This window comes from Vulpes vulpes, chromosome 9, assembly GCF_048418805.1.
Source record: "Vulpes vulpes isolate BD-2025 chromosome 9, VulVul3, whole genome shotgun sequence".
Taxonomy (NCBI): Eukaryota; Metazoa; Chordata; class Mammalia; order Carnivora; family Canidae; genus Vulpes; species Vulpes vulpes.
This window is the reverse complement of record NC_132788.1, coordinates 78,950,630-78,972,900: the sequence shown is the minus strand read 5'-3', so window position 1 is coordinate 78,972,900 and position 22,271 is coordinate 78,950,630. Positions and strand designations below refer to the sequence as shown.

Below are 22,271 nucleotides of genomic sequence, written 5' to 3'. Positions count from 1 at the left end.
CCGTGCATGGAGCCTGCTTCTCCCTCTGCCTATGTCTCTGTCTCTGTCTCTGTCTCTCTCTCTCTCTCATAAATAAATTTTAAAAATTTTATTTTTAATTTTTTTTTAAGATTTTATTTATTTATTCATGAGAGATATCGAGAGAGAGAGAGGCAGAGACACAGGCAGAGAGAGAAGCAGGCTCCATGCAGGGAGCCCAGTGCAGGACTCAATATCAGGACTCCAGGATCACGCCCTGGGCCGAAGGCAGACGCTCAACTGCTGAGCCACCCAGGCGTCCCTCTCAGTAAATATTTTTAATAGCTCCATCATGTTTCTATATGTGGAAACAACACTCATTCCTTTATCATAACTCTCCCAACCAGGAGCCAAGACCTCATTATGTTATTGTCACTCTATGCACCAAGTAGCTGGTGGATTGCTACTTAAAGTGGTTCAGAGAGCAAAATGCTTTGACATAGCTAGTTTGATACACATATCATAGGCCGGGTAGTGTCAATTATTTGAAAGAATTTATATGAGTTAGGGTATGACAGGTTGTCAGCTGTCATAGTTGTAGCTTGGTAAGTGAGGAGGCATTTACTCAAGATACTGAGGATGCCCATCACATGTGTATCTGACGATAATTTCTCTCTGCATCCTATCAGCTTTCTTGGTGTTAAGGACAGGAAGCGAAAGAAGATAGTCAGCTACCACTTGACTTTTGTGTGGGTGTATGGAGAGCAAATGATCAAACTGATTCTAGCAATGATGACCTGGGCCCCAAAGTTTTTCTTTGATGCCAGAATTTCAAGTGAGCATCTAATGGAGTCAGTTTCTGAGGCAAGCCTTCTAGAGATCAAGATTTATGGTAGCTAGAAACAGGAAGAGCAGTAAAACCTAGAGTCAATAAATCCTACTTTGTTCTTGCTTTATACCAAGAAATCTACTTAATAAAGAGGATAAATAAGGGATACACATTTCTTGGGGACCATCCAGTCCACATGGCAGAGCTATTTCAGTGCACGTCACTCCGAAGGTCTTATTTCTGTGCCTACAACTATGCTTTGGGTTATATTATCATTTGCTATCCTTACTTATTAGAAGATCAAGACATTATAATGTTAGCTACTTTTTAAAAGAAGTATTAGCTCTTTTTCTTCATAATCTGCTTCTCTATCAGCAAGGACTACTATACATGAATCATGTATTTCTAAGTAAATGAAATGAGCTGATCTCAACAAATGCATATGTAAAAGATGGTAAATTTCTCCTAGCTATTATGACTATGGGTCAGCCCCTAGCCTAACCATTCTAACTAGAAAATGGAGATTTTCATGGAATCAGATTCTAGAGCTGAAAGGGAGAACTTAGATATGATTTAACCTTACCCATGAACCAAGAAGCTAGGATAACAAACTAGATCTCCCTTTACTCAATGCTTCTTGCAGAAATATTGGGTTACTATTATGGCAATAAAACCATCAGAAATTATTTTAATTGTCACCTTGAAGAATTTTAGGCTTCTGAGCTTAATGAATTAGAAAACTTCAGGAGGCAGCCCGGGTGGGTCAGCAGTTTAGCGCCACCTTCAGCCCAGGGCCTGATCCTGGAGACCTGGGATGGAGTACCATGTCAGGTTTCCTGCATGAAGCCTGCTTCTCCCTCTGCCTGTGTCTCTCTGCCTCTTCCTTGGTCTTTCATGAAAAAATAAATAAAATCTTAAAAAAAAAGAAAGAAAACTTCAGAGAGGCTTATATGGGTTCTAGGAAGCATTCAACTAATACAAGTATTTCCCTAAATATTCTATTCGATTTGCTAATGCAAGGAGGAAAATACAAGCTTAATTCCCCCTTTATTGGAATTTAGTCTAATCAAGTAATGACAGAAGTATGGTGATGTCAGGAAAGTTCACTAAGAGAGATGAAGTTTTCATATACTGCAAATAGATAATTCCCCCAGAGTGATATGCTAAATATTGAGGAAACTACTTAAGTAGAAGAAAAATAGAAGAAACCAGCTGTTCTTCAAAGTCACAATACTATAAACTGGAGTGACTCATGTCTTGCACAGTTGTGAGTCCCTATATAAGGTCAAACCCTCATATAGTGAAAAATATCTTTGAACAGTTCTGGGTCACTACACTAACCCAAGAAATATACACCATAGTCTCTGTGAACGGTACCCCTAGGAATTGTGCAATACTCAACCTGTATAGTCTTACTCAGAGGCATTGTCCTTAAAGATCCCCTCATAAAATATGGTATACCTAAGCTTGGGCATAGATGCCCCTGAATGCATGTTTAAATGCATAATGCAAGGAGTATTATATGCTATGTAATACAGGGATCCCTGGGTGGCTCAGTGGTTTAGTGCCTGCCCTCGGCCCAGGGCCTGATTCCAGAGTCCGGGGAATGAAGTCCTGCATCAGGATCCCTGCATGGAGCTGGCTTTCCCTTTGCCTGTGTCTCTGCCTCTCTCTGTGTCTTCATGAATAAATAAAATATTTTAAAAAAAAGATATAATCAAGTATCCATTATGTTTCCATCTTTCTCCAGTTAGGGGATATAGAAAAATTGAACAAGTTAACAGAACACTATACAATTCCACTGTAATCTCTATTTACAAAGGTAGAAGATAAAAGGATGCCACCAGCCTTCCATACAGCATCAAAGGATATTAAACTGTGAAGCAAGTCCTCATATTTCTCTTTATAAGCCATCAGGCATAATTACAGAACAGTGTCAAGACCAAGAAATAAATGAACAAAACACAAATATTCTTAATACATACCATTTTGAAGTGAAGGAAACAATGCTGATTCTTCTTGATTCCCTTCTATAGATATTTCCCTCTAACATTTTTAAGATATTTGGGAGAAGTTAAAATATTCTTGCAAAGAATCATGAAGATAGATCATGGAAAAGACCACCCTTTCCCCAAGCCTTGCATGGTCAGTTTGAATTTTGTCAACCCTTCCGAATAGTTCTTGACGAGAGATACCTTTTCTTCGCTCTCTGCAAAACCCTCTCACCGCCCCTTATCCCAAGTCCATCAAGGGGGAAGGTGGTCTGGTCTTTACCTGTAAAGCTACTGTTCATTTCAGGAACGTCATCCTCCTCCTCATTCTCCGCATGGACTATGCCAGCATTTTGCATATCATTGTAGGATTTGGTTCGCTTTGGGGTCGACTGCTTGGAGCCAGACTGAAGGCTTTGCAAGGCATCCGTTGTGATCACTTTCCCACTGACTGGCTGGCTAGGAGGTTTGGGTGTCCCATAATAGTTTCCTAGGTGATGGAGAGACACATTTGCATGTTTTAGAAAGAATACTTTGTGTTTTTTTTCAAGGCTTCACATGAATCTCTCAGCACATTGGGGAAAAAAAATTTTTTTTTAACTAGAAAACCAGAACACACTGTATTTCATTTCTGGAATAGGTTACAAGAGATGTTGTTCCTACCAAGCTAGACATGGTGATTTCAGAAGTCAGGAGGAAAGCTGCATTGTTTAGTTGCAAAGAACCTACTAGTAATAAAAACAAAGCTGGCTGTAATGAATAGCAAAACTTCCTCCTCATTACATTTGAAATTCAATTGGTCACCTTTTTATATATATGCACCAGAATAATGCTAAACCCAATTTAGAGTTAGCTTCACAAAAAAATAAAAAATTCATTACTGCCAGCACCTTTACGTGCCTACAAAGTCAAGGTCACCTTCCCTTAATAAGGGGACTCCTTAAGAGGAAACCAGGGCACTATTTAAAAAGGAAGCCGGTGAATACCACGTGGCACCTCTTTAACTGAATGGCAGGCTTGACTCTCAGGGTCATGTGGGGTGGGAGCAAACCCTTGCCAAGTTTTAACAGAAAACTGTGTCAATGGTGGCACGCTGGTCACTCTTTTGGGAAATATCCATTTCACTTTGAGCCACGTTTCCCCCCACATTTGACTCAGTGTACTAAGTGATTCTGAATAGTACCTGGATGGATTTTTACATTTTATTATTTTAATAAATGTGTATATTTTTAATGTGGATTAAAAAATGTAGCTACGAAGTCATGGTTTTAATATAAAGTTTACTTTTCAAATTAAGTGAAAAAGCAATACTTTTTAAAAGTGACTTTCTTGTTTTAAAAGTCAGCTATATATATTAAAAAATAAGTAACTGAATAAATAATAGTAATGGCAGTGATTAGAGTTTCCTTTTGAAAACTTAAGTTAAAAAAATAAGTTATTTTAAAGAATATTCCAAGTAAATAATAGATATTATGTTCAGATATGGACAAAACCATAAAGGTGATTCATGAACAGCCAAAGTTTGAAAAATACAGCTCAATAATATGTAGTGACTACATGATAAAAAAAATAGCACTAGAATGCCACTAATCCAATCCCCATCACACATCTTCTAAAGGAAGGCCAGGAAGATAAATTACACTGAGTCCTTCAATAAATCCTAAGCAATGTTTGTAATTCTTTGCTTAGTAAAGCAGAATTTATACATAATAACAAATCTCGTACACACTGTTTCTTCCCAAGGATTCATCCCACTGTCTAACTTCACTACATAATTACATAAAGTAGACATTTTATTACACAAGTACAAAAGCAAAAGGAGACAGTAACAAATTGCTGTGCATGAGACACACAGGTGGTCAAGAACTGGCTTCCATTGAGCCTTTATTTTATTATTAAAATCTCTTTTTTATTAATATCATTTTTTAAAAATATTTGTCAAACCACACTTACAAATATGCACAACCACTTTCTTTGACAGTGGTGTGACAGTGCAAGTCAGCAGGGAAACTAACCACACAAGTTAAAACCTATAGTAGACTAATGGGTACCATGTTTGAGTTAGAAGGACACCAGAGTAAAACCTGAAAGACATTTTGGAGGTTTGTACTCCACTCAATCATCATAGTTCTTTCACAGAAGATGATGGTATCAGTTTCTTCAAAAAACTTGTCAAGTTTCCAACATAATGGTCTGGGATGGGATATAACCAACCTGAAGAAAGCCATCCCATATATGTTTTTAGAGGCATTTCCACAGAGCTTACATCTAAGGACATCCCACGTCTTTGCTGAAGTTGAAAGCAGGCCATAGTGCTGAGTTTTTCATGGACTAAGGACTGTTAATGCAGTTTAGGCAAGTAAAACAGCTATTTAAAAATTCATCTTCACAGGGAAAAAAAAGAAAGATGAACTCTAATGAATTTAATTCTAATTCCCTCTGACCACTATTACACCAAAGTATCATGTGCATTTTTGAGTTGCAAGTGAAACAAAGATCAATGTCTACATAAGACGACTTCATCAAAAATATGGAACCAAAGGATGGGTCCCTTTATTTATAATTTTATCATTTTACAAACATTATCATTCACTTTCAGGGCCATTAAACCAAAGCAACATTCAGGAAATTGTTGTCACTTAAAAAAATCAACGAAAATGTAGATACCCTCAGTTTAGGACAAAAATAAATATCGGGAAAAGAAAAGTTCTCCATACATTTGACAACTACGTGTGGATTTTCCTCAGTTTTCAGGTTCAGAATCTTTCTTAATAAATGAGGAGCAGATTTCTTAATGCAACTATAAACTCCCTAAAACAATCCACTTAATCGTAGTTGTTTACTGTTTCTGAAAATTAGTTTAAGATTGACTGGAGACCAAAAAAAAAAAAAAAGTACATATTATTAGGCTGAACCACATGCAATGGCTGTTGTAGAAGACAAGCTGTTGTGTAGCAGTAATCTCATCAGGTTAATCTAAGGTACAGGCATGTAGGTGGTGAAGAGACCGTCTGGGCTTCAAATCCTAGCTTCACCACTAACTGGCTCCGTAATCATAGGCATCTAACCATTCAACAAACAAACAAACAAGAAAAAAACAAAACAAAACAAAACAAAACCTCTTTGTCCTCTTCTATAAAACTGGGATTCTATGAATACCTAGTTTCTATCAAGAGCGCCTGTTTTGAGGATAAAATGCAATGGTCCATTGAAAGCCTTTAATCCACACTAAAGTCGGCCACTACACTGAGCCTTGATAAATGCTACTTAATGTTGATAGTTTCTCTTTCTAATCTTTCAAATGAGCTCATTTCACCATGTTGGAAGGATTAATGAGACAATGTGTCTGAGGTGCCTCCCACAAGATAACTGAATATTATTCCTTTACTCTTGTAAGGGAACAAGCAGCAAAACTTGCCAATGACCAAATAACCTTGGGCAAGTTTTTTTTTTTTTTTAACCCTCAGTCTAATCCTTCCCCCATGTGACAGAAATGACAGCTCCAGTCTGACTTCACAGGATTATAACTTTCTAGAAGGTATCCTGTAAACTCCAACGAGTTATAAATGGGAAATGGTGTAATTATTCAAATCCCTCCAGCATTTCTTATCTTCCATATTGCCTACAAACTTTAAGGAGAAGTTTATTTCTAGTAGTTCTCTAACTATAGAGGGTTCAACTTGCCTTCAAAGACATTGTCCACCTCCCCCCCACACACACACCAATTTAAAAAAAATAACTTGAATTAGTCACTAACATATAAAAATGGAATATTTCTGATTAAAATCTGGATATACTGAGAAGTGCTGCTTGACAAACTGTAAATTCTGGTTCCTTAGATTCCGTCTCTCCCAGACAGTGTTGATGACATGTGTGTGACCACAGCCAATTTACCTGGAACACACTGCACTCATTGAATTAAGGGTTGTGTTTTTTGTTTTTTTTTTTTAAGATTTTATTTATTCATTTGACAGAGAGAGCACAAGCAGAGGGATAGGAAGAAGTAGGCTCCTTGCCGACCATAGAGCCTGACATGGATTCTGGGAACATGGCTTGAACCGAAGGCAGACGCTTAACCAGTTGAGCCACCCAGGTGCCCCTGCATTAAGGATTTCTGCAGAGAACTTGTTCTCCCACCTTTGGGGTGTCCCTGTCCTTGCTAGATGAACATCTTGGCCCCAGTCAAGAAGAGCTTTGCTAAGGCTGCTGTAATGCAAAGGCATGGGCATACAAAGGGGCTTAGACACAGAAGGGAGGGAAGAAAACCTAAAACTTCAAAAATGGCCTCGATAACTCAGATTGGTCTTAGTGATTTGATTCTGGGTAAATGTGGTTTTGGTCCCTTGGACTCTGGGTGGATGGAATTATGCTGAAATCCCATGTTGTCTACACCATGGAAGGATGGGCAGGATGAGTGGTGCATTTGCTATGGGCCAGGCACCATGGGTTCACTGTTTTGACCTGCCCTCTTCACCTTCCACATCTAGCTGCCTGGCCCCTGGGCATGTCCCTTACAACTGCCCTCTGCCAGCAAACTCTCTGCCTTATCAAGCTTCCACGCTGGTCATCATCAGGCCAAGCCTGGCCATGGTAGAGTGCAAACTTACAGAGAGTATATGCAACAGACTTCCTGTGAGGAATACATGGATCACTTGACGGTATTAAATAAAAATCAGATAAAGAATTAGAAGTGATTAAAAAATTAACTGGGTTATCACCTAACAGCCTTTACAGTTTCTAGGAGACATGAGTCTAACTGTCCTACACTCTCCACGTTAGCTAACACACACTTCCAGAGGTGGCCTGCTCCCTCTCAAGTGGGAATGTGTGTGTCTCTGCGGCTATTTTCAAAACTGGCTCTACAATAAAACTTAACAGGGATGGTGGCTGGGGAGGGAAGAGAGGGCAAGGGAAGACAGAAGAGGAAGCCACTGCTGGCCTTAATTAACAGGCACAATCTTTGGCCATGACCAAGCCAAAGAAAATATTTTCTGACATGCATTTAAAAATTAATGGGGACTGCAAATCAATTTTTAGAGCTTGATAAAATATTTAAGGAGGACCATAACCCTGAGTTTTAAGCCAGAATGAATCAAATCTACACAGCCTTTCACTCTACTAGTATTCATTTATCTCACTATAGAGCTTTATTTTTCTTTCTGCCAGCCACTATGCCAGACACTAGAAATAAAATGTAAAAAAGGGGATGAAAACATGATCTTCATAAATGCTCTTGTGTGGCATACATCAGTTTTCTTATTTTAAAGATTATATTTATTTATTTGAGAGCAAGCGCGAGAACATGAGCAGGAGAGAGGGGAAGAGAGAGAAGCAGACTCCTCACTGAGCAGGGAGCCCGACTAGGGTCTCAATACCGAGGACCCCAGGGATCACAACCTGAGCTGAAGGCAGACGCTTAACCCACTGAGCCACCCAGGCGCCCTTACCTCAGTTTTCTTAAATGTCGTGCAAACAATAAAGTTCTGTTGGCATGGAGATTCTGACTGAGTGGGTCAGGGTAGGGCTCAAGATTCTGAATTTCTAACAAGTACTCATGGTGCACTAGATCACCATTGCTCTTTAGGAGATGAGGAACACAGAGGCCAAGGCCAGTAGAAATGCCTGCCTTATGAGTCACTGGCTGGTCCAGGTTAAATAAGCACTCAGGTTCTTTGTCCTCCACTTTATAATTCTATGCAGGAGGTGGGTGGGAGCCGGGGACACTTATATGTCCACTTCCTATAGAACAAGCTTCTGAAACTAAGAACAAGATGGTAGTGACTACCAATAGCTGGGAATCTATAGTATATGTCTTCAATGGGGCAAAATGACCCCCAAGGGGGCAAAAGTCGGTTTGGGGTGTGGCAGGGTATAAAAGTCTTACTCTTTTTTTGTGTAAAGCACAGATATATATATATATATATATAGTATCTAAGGCCATAGACATCCAGGATCTCTGTTCTTGCTAGCCTCACAGTCATGCCATTATCATCCACTTGTCCTCAGAGACTATTTCTGACCCCACCCCCAATTAGATCAAAACTACCCTTAAATGTCCTCAGGGAACCATGTACCTCTCCTTCCCAATGCCTGTTGTTGTAATCATCATATGGTTTAACTGACCAGTATCGGTCTTTACCTCTAGACCACAAGCACCATGAGAGCAGGGACAGTCTCTGCTTTTGTACACTACTGCATCTCCAGGCCTAATGCAGTGCCAGCCCAGAGAATTAGGAATTCTCTGAGAATGAGGAAATAAACAAGTAGAGACAGCACACAGGAATTCCAGCCGGGGATGCTCCTCCATACCTCCATTGTGGATCTGGTTTTTTAATAGCATGACTCATGGCAGCTTCTTCCCAGTCCATCAATCACATCTCAATGACCTCAGATCTGCACTATTTCACTTTCCACTTGCTTGCTCAGCACATGATGGTATCAGTCCTAAAACGCCCATCGCTTTCTTTTTACTCTTCCCTTTCTTACCTGCTCCACCCTACAGAAACATGATTTGCACGCAAAGGACAATAGGCCACTGTCCTATAATAAGATGTTTGTTCTTGCCACTGCCATTTGGCTTTGAACAGAAGAGGGTAATATAACTTAATAGCTTTGTGACCCTGAGCAAGGTAAGGGACCTCTCTCTTTGTGGCCTCAGTTCTCATGGTATAAAGATAAGAAAAGTACTCATCTAGCAGGTTTTTTTGTGTAGATGAAATTAGACACTGTGTACAAAGTACTCACCACTGCGTTTGGAACAATGTTAGCATGTAATGAACCCTAGCAGTCTTAAGTGGCACCTACTGTTGTAGACCAATAAAAGCTCTAAAATACAGAACAGGGTGTTGTTATCAAATGTATATTTAAAGAACAATATTAATGAAAATTTACCTTTATTGTGTACCTCTCATGTCACTACCCATACATTCACTTACTATAATCTTTATTAATACTCCTATGGAAAAAGAGACATCAGTATTCCCATTTTCAGATGACAATGAGATTCACACAATGTGTAAATGGGGACTAGCATTGACATGTCCCCAACACTTATGTTGTCAACTCCAGGAATCTCTGTGGATCTCTAAGCAGGGAATTAAGCGAAACTACCCTGGCACCAGCCTCTTCATCTTCATATGCAGAGGAACAGCCTATTGCAGCACAGATTCCCTTTGGTTATTCTCATTATCAACAGAGAACATTCCATGGTGGAGTTTGCCAACAGAGCTTATCACAACAGACGGCTTCCAAGGCCTGCCAAAGAACAGGACTCCAGACCGTCTCGTTTTCCTCAATGACAAACAAGAACTCTCTTCACCCCTGCTTTATCTCTGTGTCCCCAAAAAGTATACCCTTGGCAGCTGCTTTTTTTGTAGACCTTCTAGGAAGCAAGAACAATAACATTATTGAATGCCGACATCCCTCTCCTTAATTAACATGCAGAAATATGCAACCCATAACTCGAATTTAAAATGTCACACTGGCACTGCACTTCCATGCTGAGGGAAAACCTTTGCAATGCTCAAAGTGTATAATCAGCCTCTTCTACCCAGAGGCATTTGTAAAACAGGCATGTTTGGAACCACCCCCACTGAATAGTTCATCCCTTGTAAACTCTCTCCTAGAGAAGTCCCAAGGGCTGGATGAGGCAGCAACCTGTCTCACTGAGTGAAAATGTCAACAAGAAAAAAAAGAAGAAAGAAAGAAAGAAAGAAAAGCAAGGCAAAGAGAGATGGTGCAGCTGATTTATTTTAAGCACCGTATCAAATAAATTTGTTCACTGCCACAATTAGGAATTTGAGCCAAGGAGGAAAGACACATTTATTTCTGTTTTCTTTGCCTTGATGTCAAATCTATCTAATGACAGGAGGAGGCGTTGGTTCAAATTGCAAAACAGAGATCAATGATGAGCTCCACTAATAGCTTCTATGCTTTGTGAGGGACAATAGTTAGGCTCTTTATGTAGACAGGTAGAGCCACTAACTGGTGGAGTGAATGCTACTCTCAGCATTATAGCTGCTGGGGCACAGGAAGTTTCATTATGCAGCCCCTAGCCCCACCACCAAACCTGGTCCTTTCCCAAGTTCCTTATCTCAGCAAATGGTACCAGCATCCATCTAATTATGTAAGACAGAAACTAGGAGTCATAAAGAAGGACCACAATCACTTGCATCTTATACCTCCTTCTTATAACTGATACATTTACCAAGTCCAGCTTTTTAATCACATTAATATCTCAAGATGTAGTCATCTCACCACCACCACCACCACAGTCCAAAGCTGACTCCATCTAGGGTTGCCAGATAAAACACAAAGCCAGATGTTCTCTATTTTTATTTGTTAAATCTAGCAATCTCACTTCTAGAGTGATTCACTTCAATGATTACTTCTATAGGAAAGCTTTTCCCAACTCCAGAGAGATCAAATCTCCTCAACCTAAAGTCTCCTCTATAGACTTTTGCACACTCACAACTGTACACTTATTTCTGTGACTATTTGAATACTGTGCCTTGTGCACTGTAAGACCCAGGAGGACAGTGACCGTATCTGGTTTTGCTCAGCATTTTATGTTTAAAGAAACAACTGAGGAAACCAACTAGTCATACAGTCTACAAAGGAGGTGTCCATTTCCAGGGAGCAGAATGGGAAATATAAGGATTGCTGTCCTGCCTGTGACGTAGCTTGGGCGATGCACTTTTGTCCAGGCTTTCTCCCAATTCACTCTAGTGTCTTAGACTAGTCTCTCCCTGAATCTCAGTTCTGTCTTCTGAAGAAATGACTCTACTGCATTTCCAGCTTTAACATCCTATAACCGGGATCCCTGGGTGGCGCAGCGATTTAGCACCTGCCTGTGGCCCAAGGCGCGATCCTGGAGACCCAGGATCGAATCCCACGTCGGGCTCCCGGTGCATGGAGCCTGCTTCTCCCTCCGCCTATGTCTCTGCCTCTCTCTCTCTCTCTCCCTGTGTGTGTGTGTGTGTGTGTGTGACTATCAAAAATAAATAAAAATAAAATAAAATAAAATAAAATAAAATCCTATAACCCTGCAACCCTACACTCCATACATATACTGACCCTTAAGGACTTTGCTGATGGTTACCCCACCCTGAGGTTTTATTGCTTCACTCTACTTGTCCACCTTTTCATGCGTCATTGATGTGCCCACAAAAGATCACCACTACTCTGCAGTAACACACTCTTTGAGGGGATTCAAAATTATCCTTTTTTAAAAGAGCTTAACTCTTAAGCATGTGCTTAGCTCTCTACAGTCAGCTGAGAGGGGAGGGCCCATCTGGAGTAGGTGCTCACCATTCCCTGTAGCGGCTTTCATTCTCGAGCTGTGCTGTCAAATGTGGCAGCCACCAGATACCTGTGACTATTCAATGTAAAATCAGTTTCAATTAAACTAAATGTAAAATTCAGTTGCTTAGTCACAATAAGTACATGCGGCTAGTGGCTGCCATGTTGGACGGCCCAGAATACTGAACGGTTCCATCACCAAAGAAGGTTCTGTTGGACTTCACTGGTTCTCAAGCAAGGCATAGTTCTTTGTCCCTCCTTCTCTAGGACTCATGTTCTGACCTTCTCTTGGTTTATCCCACTTACTATCCCTGGAATCAGGCCTCAATACTAGTACTGACTTCCAAACTGAAATCCTATTCCTCAGTCTTTCATTTGAACCCCTGAGGTCCTCTGACAAGCTTCAGTTCAACTGTCACATCCACAAGGGGGTCTACTCTGATGTGAGATGAGATGCAGTACCCTTGCCGTATGCTTCTGGAGCAACCCTGTCTCCATTCTCAGAACACATGTGGCTTCTCTTGAAATTGTTTAATTTGCCTCATAATATTGAGGGGCTGCAGAGTACAAACCCTGGAGCCAGGCTGTATGAGTTTGGATCCCAGCTCTATTCCCAGTTCACCATGTGAACTTAGAAAAATAACTGGCCTCTCTTGACCTCATGCTTTTCTTCTATAAAATGGGGAATCAACTGTACCTACCTCATAGGATTGGTGAGTAATTAAGTGAGTGGGTGCATGTAACATACTTTGAAGAGCATCCAGCACATAGGATATGCTGGACAGTGTTGGCAAAAATAAAAAATGAAAACCATAAGCATCTTTAAAGGCAGAGCTGCTTGGTTTTCCATCCTTTACATAACACCTTTGCCACAGAATAACATCTGATGCAGGAGCCCTAGGTGGCTCAGCCAGTTAAGGTCTGCCTTTGGCTCAGGTCATGATCCCCGGGGCCTGGGATCAAGTCCTGCATTGGGTTCCCTGCTCAGGGGGATCCTGCTTCTCCTTCTCGCTCTGACATTCCCCCTTCTTGTATTCTCTCTCACTCTCTCAAATAAATAAAATCTTAAAAAAAAAAAATCTAATGCAAAGCAAACGGTCAATAAATACTTACTGAATTGAACTGTGTATGTCCCAACGGGCTTGCTCTAATACTGCACTGCCGGAAACTTCTTGTATAGTCCTATTCAGAGCACTGTAGTGAGGTATTGGTGCAGGGATGCTCACTGCAGCCATGTTTACAAGACACCAAAAATGGGGGAGGGGTGGGAACATCCTGAATGTCCACCTGCAGAGGACTGGTCAGCATACATTGGGATACTTCGTAGCATTTTCAAAGAGTGAGATAGAACTGTATGGGGTAATGCGGAAAAATTTCCAAGATAAGTGAAGTCGGAAGGCTAAGAATAGGGTGAAATAAACATGAGTATGTAGGTACATGCCCTCTGTGTCCCCAAACTTGCCCTGTGTGCAAGTTTTCTGAATCTCTACACTAGATCCTTTAACGGTGGCTCCCTATGGGGAGGAAGGGAAGCAAAATGGACTTACATAGGTTTATGTTCTTCACTATAGTATTTCGTCAAGTACATTTATTCCTTTTACTTAAAATGATCAAAGTGGCTTGCCTTAAAGAGTGTGTTGTGGGGGCATTTGCCTGGCTCAGTAGGAAGAGCATGCAACACTTCACCTCAAGGTCATGAGTTTGAGCCCCACACTGGGTGTAGAGAATATAAAAATAAATAAATAAATAAATAAGCTTAAAAATTCAAAAAAAGAAAAAAGAGTGTTTTTATGCCAGACTTTTCCTCTCTGGAACAAGGACAGGCAAAAAAAAAAAAAAAAAAAAAAAAAAGCCTGAGCAGAAAATAAGATGGTGAGTACCTGGCAAGTAAATAAAGACATTTTACTGGCAACCGCACTGGTTTACTGACTAGCAGAAGGGGGAGGGAATCCACCAGGGTGGCAATTTCGGACCAGTCGTGTGTGTAAATATAAGAGCTAATGCTGATTGAGAGCTTACATGTGTCAGACACTATGCTCAGCCCTTTCCAATTATTGTCTCATTTAATCCTACCTATGAGGAAGCACTATTATTATCCTCATTTTACCAAAGGGAAAATGGAGACACGGAGCATTAAGCAACTTGCCGGAGGGCACACAGCTCGCCGGCAGAGGGGCTGAGATTCCATCCCAGGCAGGGCAGCCGCCCAGCCTGCACGCCCAGCCTGCACGCTCATTAGTGTCCGACAGACCGCCACCGTCGGGGCCAGTCCGAGGGAGGCAAGGACAGAGGAAGTTCTCTCAAGATCTACCCAGCTCTATTCCTGTGACAGTATCTGGCATTTAATAAAAATTCCATTTTGCTTCCAGCTTATAAGAGTCAACATAATACACTTCAGTTAGTCCCAAAAAAGTATGAGCTGTCTCATATGGTAGGGAAATTATACAGCTAAAAGGTCAAAGGCTGACAAACACTGAACAATCAAACGGCTGAAAAATGGAATGTATTAATGCTGGGCCTAAGAAAATTTCAACTCCGAAACAACAGAGCAACAGTCACAGAATGACAGTTTTACATGAGGCGATTGGACACTCTGAAAAACGTTTCCCTGTTGCTACCCACCATGGAGTTAGGTTCAAGTATGGACGAGTTATTTCTAAGACTTTCTAGTTACATTCATGATGTTCTTCTTGGGGTTCTCAGGTAAGAACGTGTGAGATCTGAAAGTCCAACTGAGCTGGGTTTGGTTCCAGGCTCCCGCATTTTAGCACCAGCTATACAACCTCAAAAATGTTCCTAAATGCTAGGTCTCAGCAAACCCATCTAAAAATTCAGTGATAAGAGTTACCTCTGTCAATGCAATATAATTAAAAAGGAAACAAAGTAACTCCATCTATGAATCATTTGTAATATAAACAACTGGAGAAAATGAGTTTATCTTCCTTGTTTCCCAGACAAGTTGTTGTCTACACCACATGCTTTTCTTTTCCAATCCAACACTCTTTGGCATTGCACAACTACTCTCCCCTTCATCCTTTCCAAAAATGCAAATGGTTGTTTTTTATATTAGGGGATTTAAGCTCCCCAGATGGGCATAATTCCTGATTTCAAATAAGGACAATCCACTTTCTGCTAATGAAAGAGGATTCACATTTGCCCTCTTCTGGGCCAACTGAATTTTTAGCTAGATTCACATTTGCAAGACAACCTTGAAGACGTTCCTGGTACATCCACTTAGCCCCCTCCCTTCCCTCACCTCACTCCTAGGCCTTAGTTACTTATCCTTTGGATCCCCTCCCACTTCCCCAAACACCAATCGTATCGCAACACTTCACAGAAATGGAGACAACCGATAATTAGCAATACTCGAGGGAAATATTCTTGAATTCACAATCAGAAATTTGATTAACATCTAAACACAGCCCAGGGTATATTCACAATTTGGAAATGAGCAGAAGGTACAAAGATGATGCTCTTCCCTTTCTCCCACCAAAGAATATCAAACCATAATCCATATACCTAAGATCCATGACCATTACCTGTTAGCCACTGCCTGTAACAGGGTCTGTTATCATATCAAAGCTTTAATATCCCTAATAAAAGTCTTCTTGGTGTGTACGTTTTGTTTTTAAGTCTACTCTTGAAAATGCCCCTGTGGTCACCAAATAAATCCAAGTTTTATTTATTTATTTTTAAAGATTTCATTTATTCATTCACGAGACACACACACACACACACACACACACACACACACACACACACAGGCAGAGACAGAAGCAGGCTCCATGCTGGGAGCCTGACGTGGGACTCATTCCCAGGACTCCAGGATCACGTCTCAGGGCAAAAAGCAGGTGCTAAACCACTGAGCCACCCAGGGATCCCATAAATCCAAATTTTAAAAGATCACGAAGACATGCACATAATAATTTGGACAAATCTGACTTAGTTAATAGTATCATATTATGCTCTTCTGTCTCAAGTAATAACACTCAGAAGAGCAATCTAGCTACAATATTGATTTTAGAAAATGTATGTTGAATTTTTTTTCCCTACCTTTGGCTTTGACCTTGACATCCTATTTGTGGAATCTTGTCCTATAGACATATTTTCACTTCTACAAAATGATTTATGTCCATGTTATTCAATGAAGTAGTGTTTTAAAATATTAAAAATATTTATCCAAAGGGAACTAGTTAAATCACAGCTATACTGATACCAAGAGATTACACAGCCTTGTAAAAGACAAAACAGTAATTTCTATTACTGAAATTGCAAAGAACTGTAAGACAGTGTTAAATAAAAGACCAAGGTACCAAAAAGCATGTATTGTATACTACTTTTCGAAAAAAATAGGGAAGAAATAAGAGCACATGCAAAGAACACAAATGCACATGTGTCCCTGTAATTACATTAAGAAATTGCAGAAGGAAAATGAAAAAGTAAATGGCACTGGATATAATTTTGAGAGACAGGAGAATTTGAAATTAGGCAGATAAAGATAGGTATACGAAAGAAATTTCTTACTACTTTTGAAATATTCTGCTCCCTGAAGGATATACATGTATTATCTACTCAAAAAATACATCAAAAATCAATTAGTCGTAAAAAAAAAATGACATTTCATTGCTTCAAGATTAAAAAACACCGTAAGGTCACATTTTGCGATTGACCATGATTCTTTTCCCTCTTTTTTCTAATACCATGAAAGCCCATACTAAAACACACACACACACACACACACACACACACACACACACTTCAATTAATAAAGGAGAAAACTCTTGGGGAGGGGGACATTTTAAAAGAACTCCACAAAGACTTACTCCATATATTTTATCAATTATATTAAGGTGAACTGCAATCTCCTATCATTGATTAGATTTCTCTAGTTCACAAAACCCCTTTGCCTCGATCGTTCCGGATCCTCTGAAGTGCCCAGGAGAGAGGCATCCTCACCTCTGTCACATAGACACACTCACCTTCATAGGTGCCGACTTCCAGAAGGGTCCCGCTCTGCTCGAGGTCCAAGAACTCCTTCACAGTCAGAAAGTTATAGTCCACTCCAGGTACTTCTCCTTCTCTGGGAGATCGGGTCGTGCCTACAGCCGACAAGACAAACGCACAGTCGATGAAAACAGGATGCTCCCCATTCAGTCGTAATTAGAATAACCTGTTCTGTAGGCTGGAGTTAGGGCCTAAAGCTGCCCACCCATCTGCCCAAACAGAGACCCAGCAGAGACAACTTGTTTCTAACAGCACAGCATCCTCACTTCTACCCTCTAGTGCTGGGAACCTTCAAATGGGAGAAAGAACACAAACCAAGTCCAGCTGGGTAGCCTGGGGTGAGTTTTTTATCATTTCTTAAAGTGCACTGAATGAAAAAGGCAAACTGGATTTTATATGGACAACATTCACAACTGGCAGCTTTTAGGACTCCAGTAAATACTAAAAAGTTATCCACCTTAAGCTCACAGCCTAAGGGGCTTATATTTTTTAACACAGGCCTCAAAAATTCTTGTGTTCCAAAGTACATCCGGCAAGTTCCAATGTAATAAGCCCTTTGAAGAAAATGACACCCACTACATAAACACATCACTAGAGAAATGCAATTGCCCAAGATCGGTGGTTGGATATCTCCCAGGGATTAAAATGCCGCCGCTCTACCCATGTAATTAATATGTTTGATGAAAAGAGGCCACCCATAAGTTCTGATGGGAAAGAAGGAGCACTGAATTGCCTAGAAAGTTCTCCCCTTGAGTTAATATGGTCATTCTCCCAATGACTAATAAATACAACAATTCTTCTTATGAATAATGTAGGGCCCCTGGAGTATGTATGTAAGTAACCCAGCTCAGGGGCTAGGCGGTAGACAAGTTATTTTAGCCTAATCTCTACCAAAAGCGTGGAAGCAATGTAGAAGGAATGTGAATTACACACAAACCAAGAAAACAAACCAAGAAGCAATTATGATAGTGGGTAAGAAGATAGATCTTCTGTTAAATATTATAAAAGACCAAAAAAGAACAAAACACATGATTTCTGCTCTTACATTCAAGTTAGGTGATATGATCAATGTAAGTCATTTTGTAAGGTGCCATTACCTGTGGTGCTTTAAGGTCGATCTTTTTCTACATGATAAACAGGGATTTTTCCACATTCCTAGGAACTTAATAAGCAAGGATTTCCCCCCTAATCCTAGAAACTTTAAAGCAATTCAATAACCAACTCTATGTACCTTGTGGCTCTAATGTTCTCTCATTATTGCCTACGTGGTGAATGGTGATGTCCACACACCTACTGTGGCCATCCAGAATTCTTTAAAGTAAAAAAACTCAACATTTGTTGCATATTTACTTCAGGAAAATATATTTTTTAAATTGAGCCTGGTTTCTCTAATATCTGAAATCTGAGTGTTGTTTTTTTTTTTTTTTTTTTAATATCAGGTCTGACTGTAGAGTCAGACCACTTAAAAAAAAAAAAAGATTTATTTGACAGAGACAGAGAGAGCACAAGAAGGGGGAGCGGCACCCAGAGGGAGAGGGAGAAGTAGACTCCCCACTGAGCAGAGAACCGGATGTAGGGCTCAATCCCAAGACCCTGTGATCATGACCTGAGCCAAATGCAGACACTTAACCGACTGAACCACCCAGACGCCCCTAAATCTGAGTGTCATAAATAGCTGCAAACAGTATGGTTTTATGCAATACAGTATGGTTGTATTGCATACGTTTGCTTATCAGGTCCCACATGCTGGAGCTTTCCAGTAAAGAAGCCTGCTTATGTCCACAGTCTACTCTTGTACTGTTTCTTGATCTGTTCCCATTTTGGGCTCCCTTGGCAGATGATGACAAGTCCTTTCAGGTTAGCTTACAATTTTAAATTGAGATCTCCAATGTCAATCTAAAACAGTTCAAGGCTTGCCTCCCAACAAATTGTGGTCTTGGGCATGTTCCTTAGCTTCTGTTATTACTTGGTTTCCTCATCTGTGAAACAGGGATAATAATGGCACCTACCTACCTACACTATAGGTTTGTTGTGTGTGAATGAATGAAATAAACCATTGAGAAGACTTAGCTCAATAATCATCATCATATATTATAGTTTATGTCATTGGTAGAATGAAATGAGTTGATAGAACACTATAATTCAGGGATCCCTGGGTGGCTCAGTGGTTTGGCGCCTGCCTTTGGCCCAGGGTGTGATCCTGGAGTTCCAGGATCGAGTCCCGCATTGGGCTCCCGGCATGGAGTCTGCTTCTCCCTCTTCCTGTGTTGTCTCTGACTCTCTCTCTCTATGTCTATCATAAATAAATAAATAAATAAATCTTAAAAAAAAAGAACACTATAATTCAAATGTTATGTATATATTTATATTGTGTATATGTGTGTATATATTATAGATCTCATTACATCTATCACTAAGTTTCATTTTTTTTTATAAATATTTATTGAGGTCTCAATTCATGCCAGGTACCAGTTCAGGCACCAGGGAAAACTGGCAAACAAGACAAAGCCTCTACCCTAGTGAAATGTATATTTTCCTATGAAAGACAGAAAACAAATGTGTATGTGAGGATAACATATAATTTCAGGTGGAAATAATCTTCCATAGGAAACATAGATTAAAATGCCTGCGAGAAATGTAGGCTAAAGGGTTTAAGAGTATCTTGGAAGAAGGAACCACGCCCTAAGAGGAGGAAAGCTATTTTAGATGGGGATTAGGGAAAGCCTGGCTAAGGAGGTGCCACCCAAATGGAGAGGGCTGCCAAAGTGATGGGAAAGCATTCCAGGCAGGCGGAAAGGCCAAAAACTTTGATGCAGGAATAGACTTGGGATATGAGAAGCGCAAAAAGGCCAGAGAACTGTGACAGGGTAATAGGGAAGAGGTCAGTTAGGAAAGCTACAGCAAACACTTTATATTTTATTCTAAGGAAGAAGAGAAAGCTACTGGTAAGATTTCAGCAGGGTGGTGCTAGGATTCATTTTACAAAGATAGTGGAGCTTGACAGAGAAGAGGTTTTGGGCAGAGTAATAAGGGGAGACCAGCATGAACAGAAGCAATGAGACCAGGGAGTTGGTTATTATAGGGTCCATGTGAGAGAAAATCAGGTCATGGACAAGAAGAGTAGGACGGAGGCAGTGAGAAGCAATCAGATTTCTATCATACGTTGTGAATATTTCAAATAGCTGTGACACAGTCCACAGCACAGACATATTAAACTCATCAAGCCACATGAAGTCTATATTTTGAAGACAGAGCTTGCTGATGGGAGTGGATGGAGTGTGTAAGAAAAACAGAGGGATAAAGACTGACAGCCCATTCTTTGCCCTGGGCAAATGGCCTTGTGTCCTTTACAGAGATCAAGAAGTGTGTGTGTGTGTGTTGGGGGGGGGGGGGGGTGGTGGTGGTTCTCAGGGGAAAAACATTAAGAGTTCATCCTGGGACGTGTAAAGTTTGAGTTGCCTGTTAGACACCTAGATGTGGAGGGCTCTGGACGACTCACCAGATAAGCCTGAAGAACACAGTGGAGACTGGGAAATAAAATTGAGAGTGATCAATAAACCACTGGCATCTGAAGGCAAGAGAGAGATAATCTTGGGGGAGAGGGGAGTGTATAAAAAGATGCCAAAAGGTTTGGGTTGAACACTAAAACTCTGTAATTTCTAGAACTGAGAAAACAAGGCAGATCCTCAAAGGAGACTAAGAGGTAGCCCGTCAGCAAGGCAGGAGCAAAGGAAGAGGGTATGATGTCTTGGAACCAAGTGAAAAAAAACTATTTAGCCTGCTACTGGGAAAACACAGTCTATAGCATATTGCGAAATCTCAGCGTGGGGCAAGGATAGAAACTCTTTGAAACTTGCTGCAAAGGGATCTGTCCTAAATGCATTCTATATGGCAACTCTTAGCCTCCACGCCAAAATTCCATTAACTTCATCTATCCCCATATCCTATCCCCATCCCCTCAAAAAATTGAGGATAAATAAAACCAGTGCAAAATGTGTTGGGGTTTTCAGAGTCTTCCCTGAAACCAGACAATGGTGGGATTTATTTCCCCCGCTTCTTGAGCCACCTCTTCCTCCCTGAGTCTTTCAACCATGTTTTGAGAACCAATCTGTCAGAGTCACTCTAAAGGCAACAGTCACCCCTGAGTCTTAATTTCCTGAAAGGATCCAAAATTATGAAGCACTTCCAAAAAAATGCTACATTTTAGAGGAAAGATGGAACCAGTGGATACGATTTTGCCATGTAAATAAATATGTTTGGTGGCCTTTGAGCTGCAGGGGAAGGAGGTGGGGGGCGGGCTAGTCTCCACCCACAAAACCTTCAGGGTTTATTACCCAGACAAAACCTTCCTACTCTGCAGGCAGGCAGGAGGTTTACTCCCAGTTACCCTCTAAGCAACCCGCCCTGGGTCTGGGCCAACATGACCAGGCTCCATTCAGTGACGCTGGGAGAAAAGGGCAGGGGAGGGGACCCCGCCTCCTCTTTTCTTCTAGCAGAATGACAGGCTGCCGGCTGGACACACGCCTGGCAGATGGCATTTCAAAGGGTTTTCAGGAGCCATCTGGGGTGGGTACAATTATTACAAACCACGCTTCTAACAAAGCCAGAAGGGTTACTTCCTGGCAGAAGAGAAGTAAAACAAATTCTATCATGTTCCTCAGGGACAGCATATTAAAAAAAAATAATAATCACCAGGCTGACAAACTGGGGTTTTCTGCAGCCTACAACACTGCCTTTCTGCTTGCCTAGCCAGAAATCGGGCCAACAATATCTTCCAGTTATTAGCTTTAAGCAAATATGCACAGTGCTCACCTCCTTGCCTTCAAAAAACAAACACACAAACAAAAAAACAGGAGTGAGAGATGATCAAACAGTAGGAAAGGAGTAACAGCCACCATCTACTGGATACTTAATTATGTCCCAGGCAAGGTGTTAAGCACTAAAGCAATACTACTGTATTTAATTGTTATAAGAAATGTAAAAGGACTATAATTATACTTATTTTATTGATGGAGGAAGCTGAGAGTCAGAGAAGGAAAAGTAACTACCCAAGGTCACATAACAAGTAAGCGGGGCAGAGCTTCGGTCTCTTAGAAAAAAAAAATATCTTTAGATATTTGCGGCAGCAGGGTTTTTAGCAAAAACAAAATAAAAAGAACAAAACAAAAGCAGTCCTCCAAAATTAAAAA

General features: G+C 40.6%; 1 protein-coding gene across 24 annotated transcripts in view; it reads right to left on the bottom strand.

Moving 5' to 3' along the window:
- MAGI1 (membrane associated guanylate kinase, WW and PDZ domain containing 1) overlaps positions 1-22,271 on the bottom strand; it is a 636,912-nt gene that overhangs the window by 109,356 nt on the left and 505,285 nt on the right. For all 24 annotated transcript variants that reach the window (XM_025985045.2, XM_025985062.2, XM_025985069.2 and 21 more), the window contains 2 exons: positions 17,058-17,177; positions 3,062-3,268 (listed from right to left, as the gene is read on the bottom strand). In XM_025985045.2, the coding sequence (XP_025840830.2) occupies positions 3,062-3,268; positions 17,058-17,177 (327 nt within the window). The remainder of the gene's footprint in view (positions 1-3,061; positions 3,269-17,057; positions 17,178-22,271) is intronic.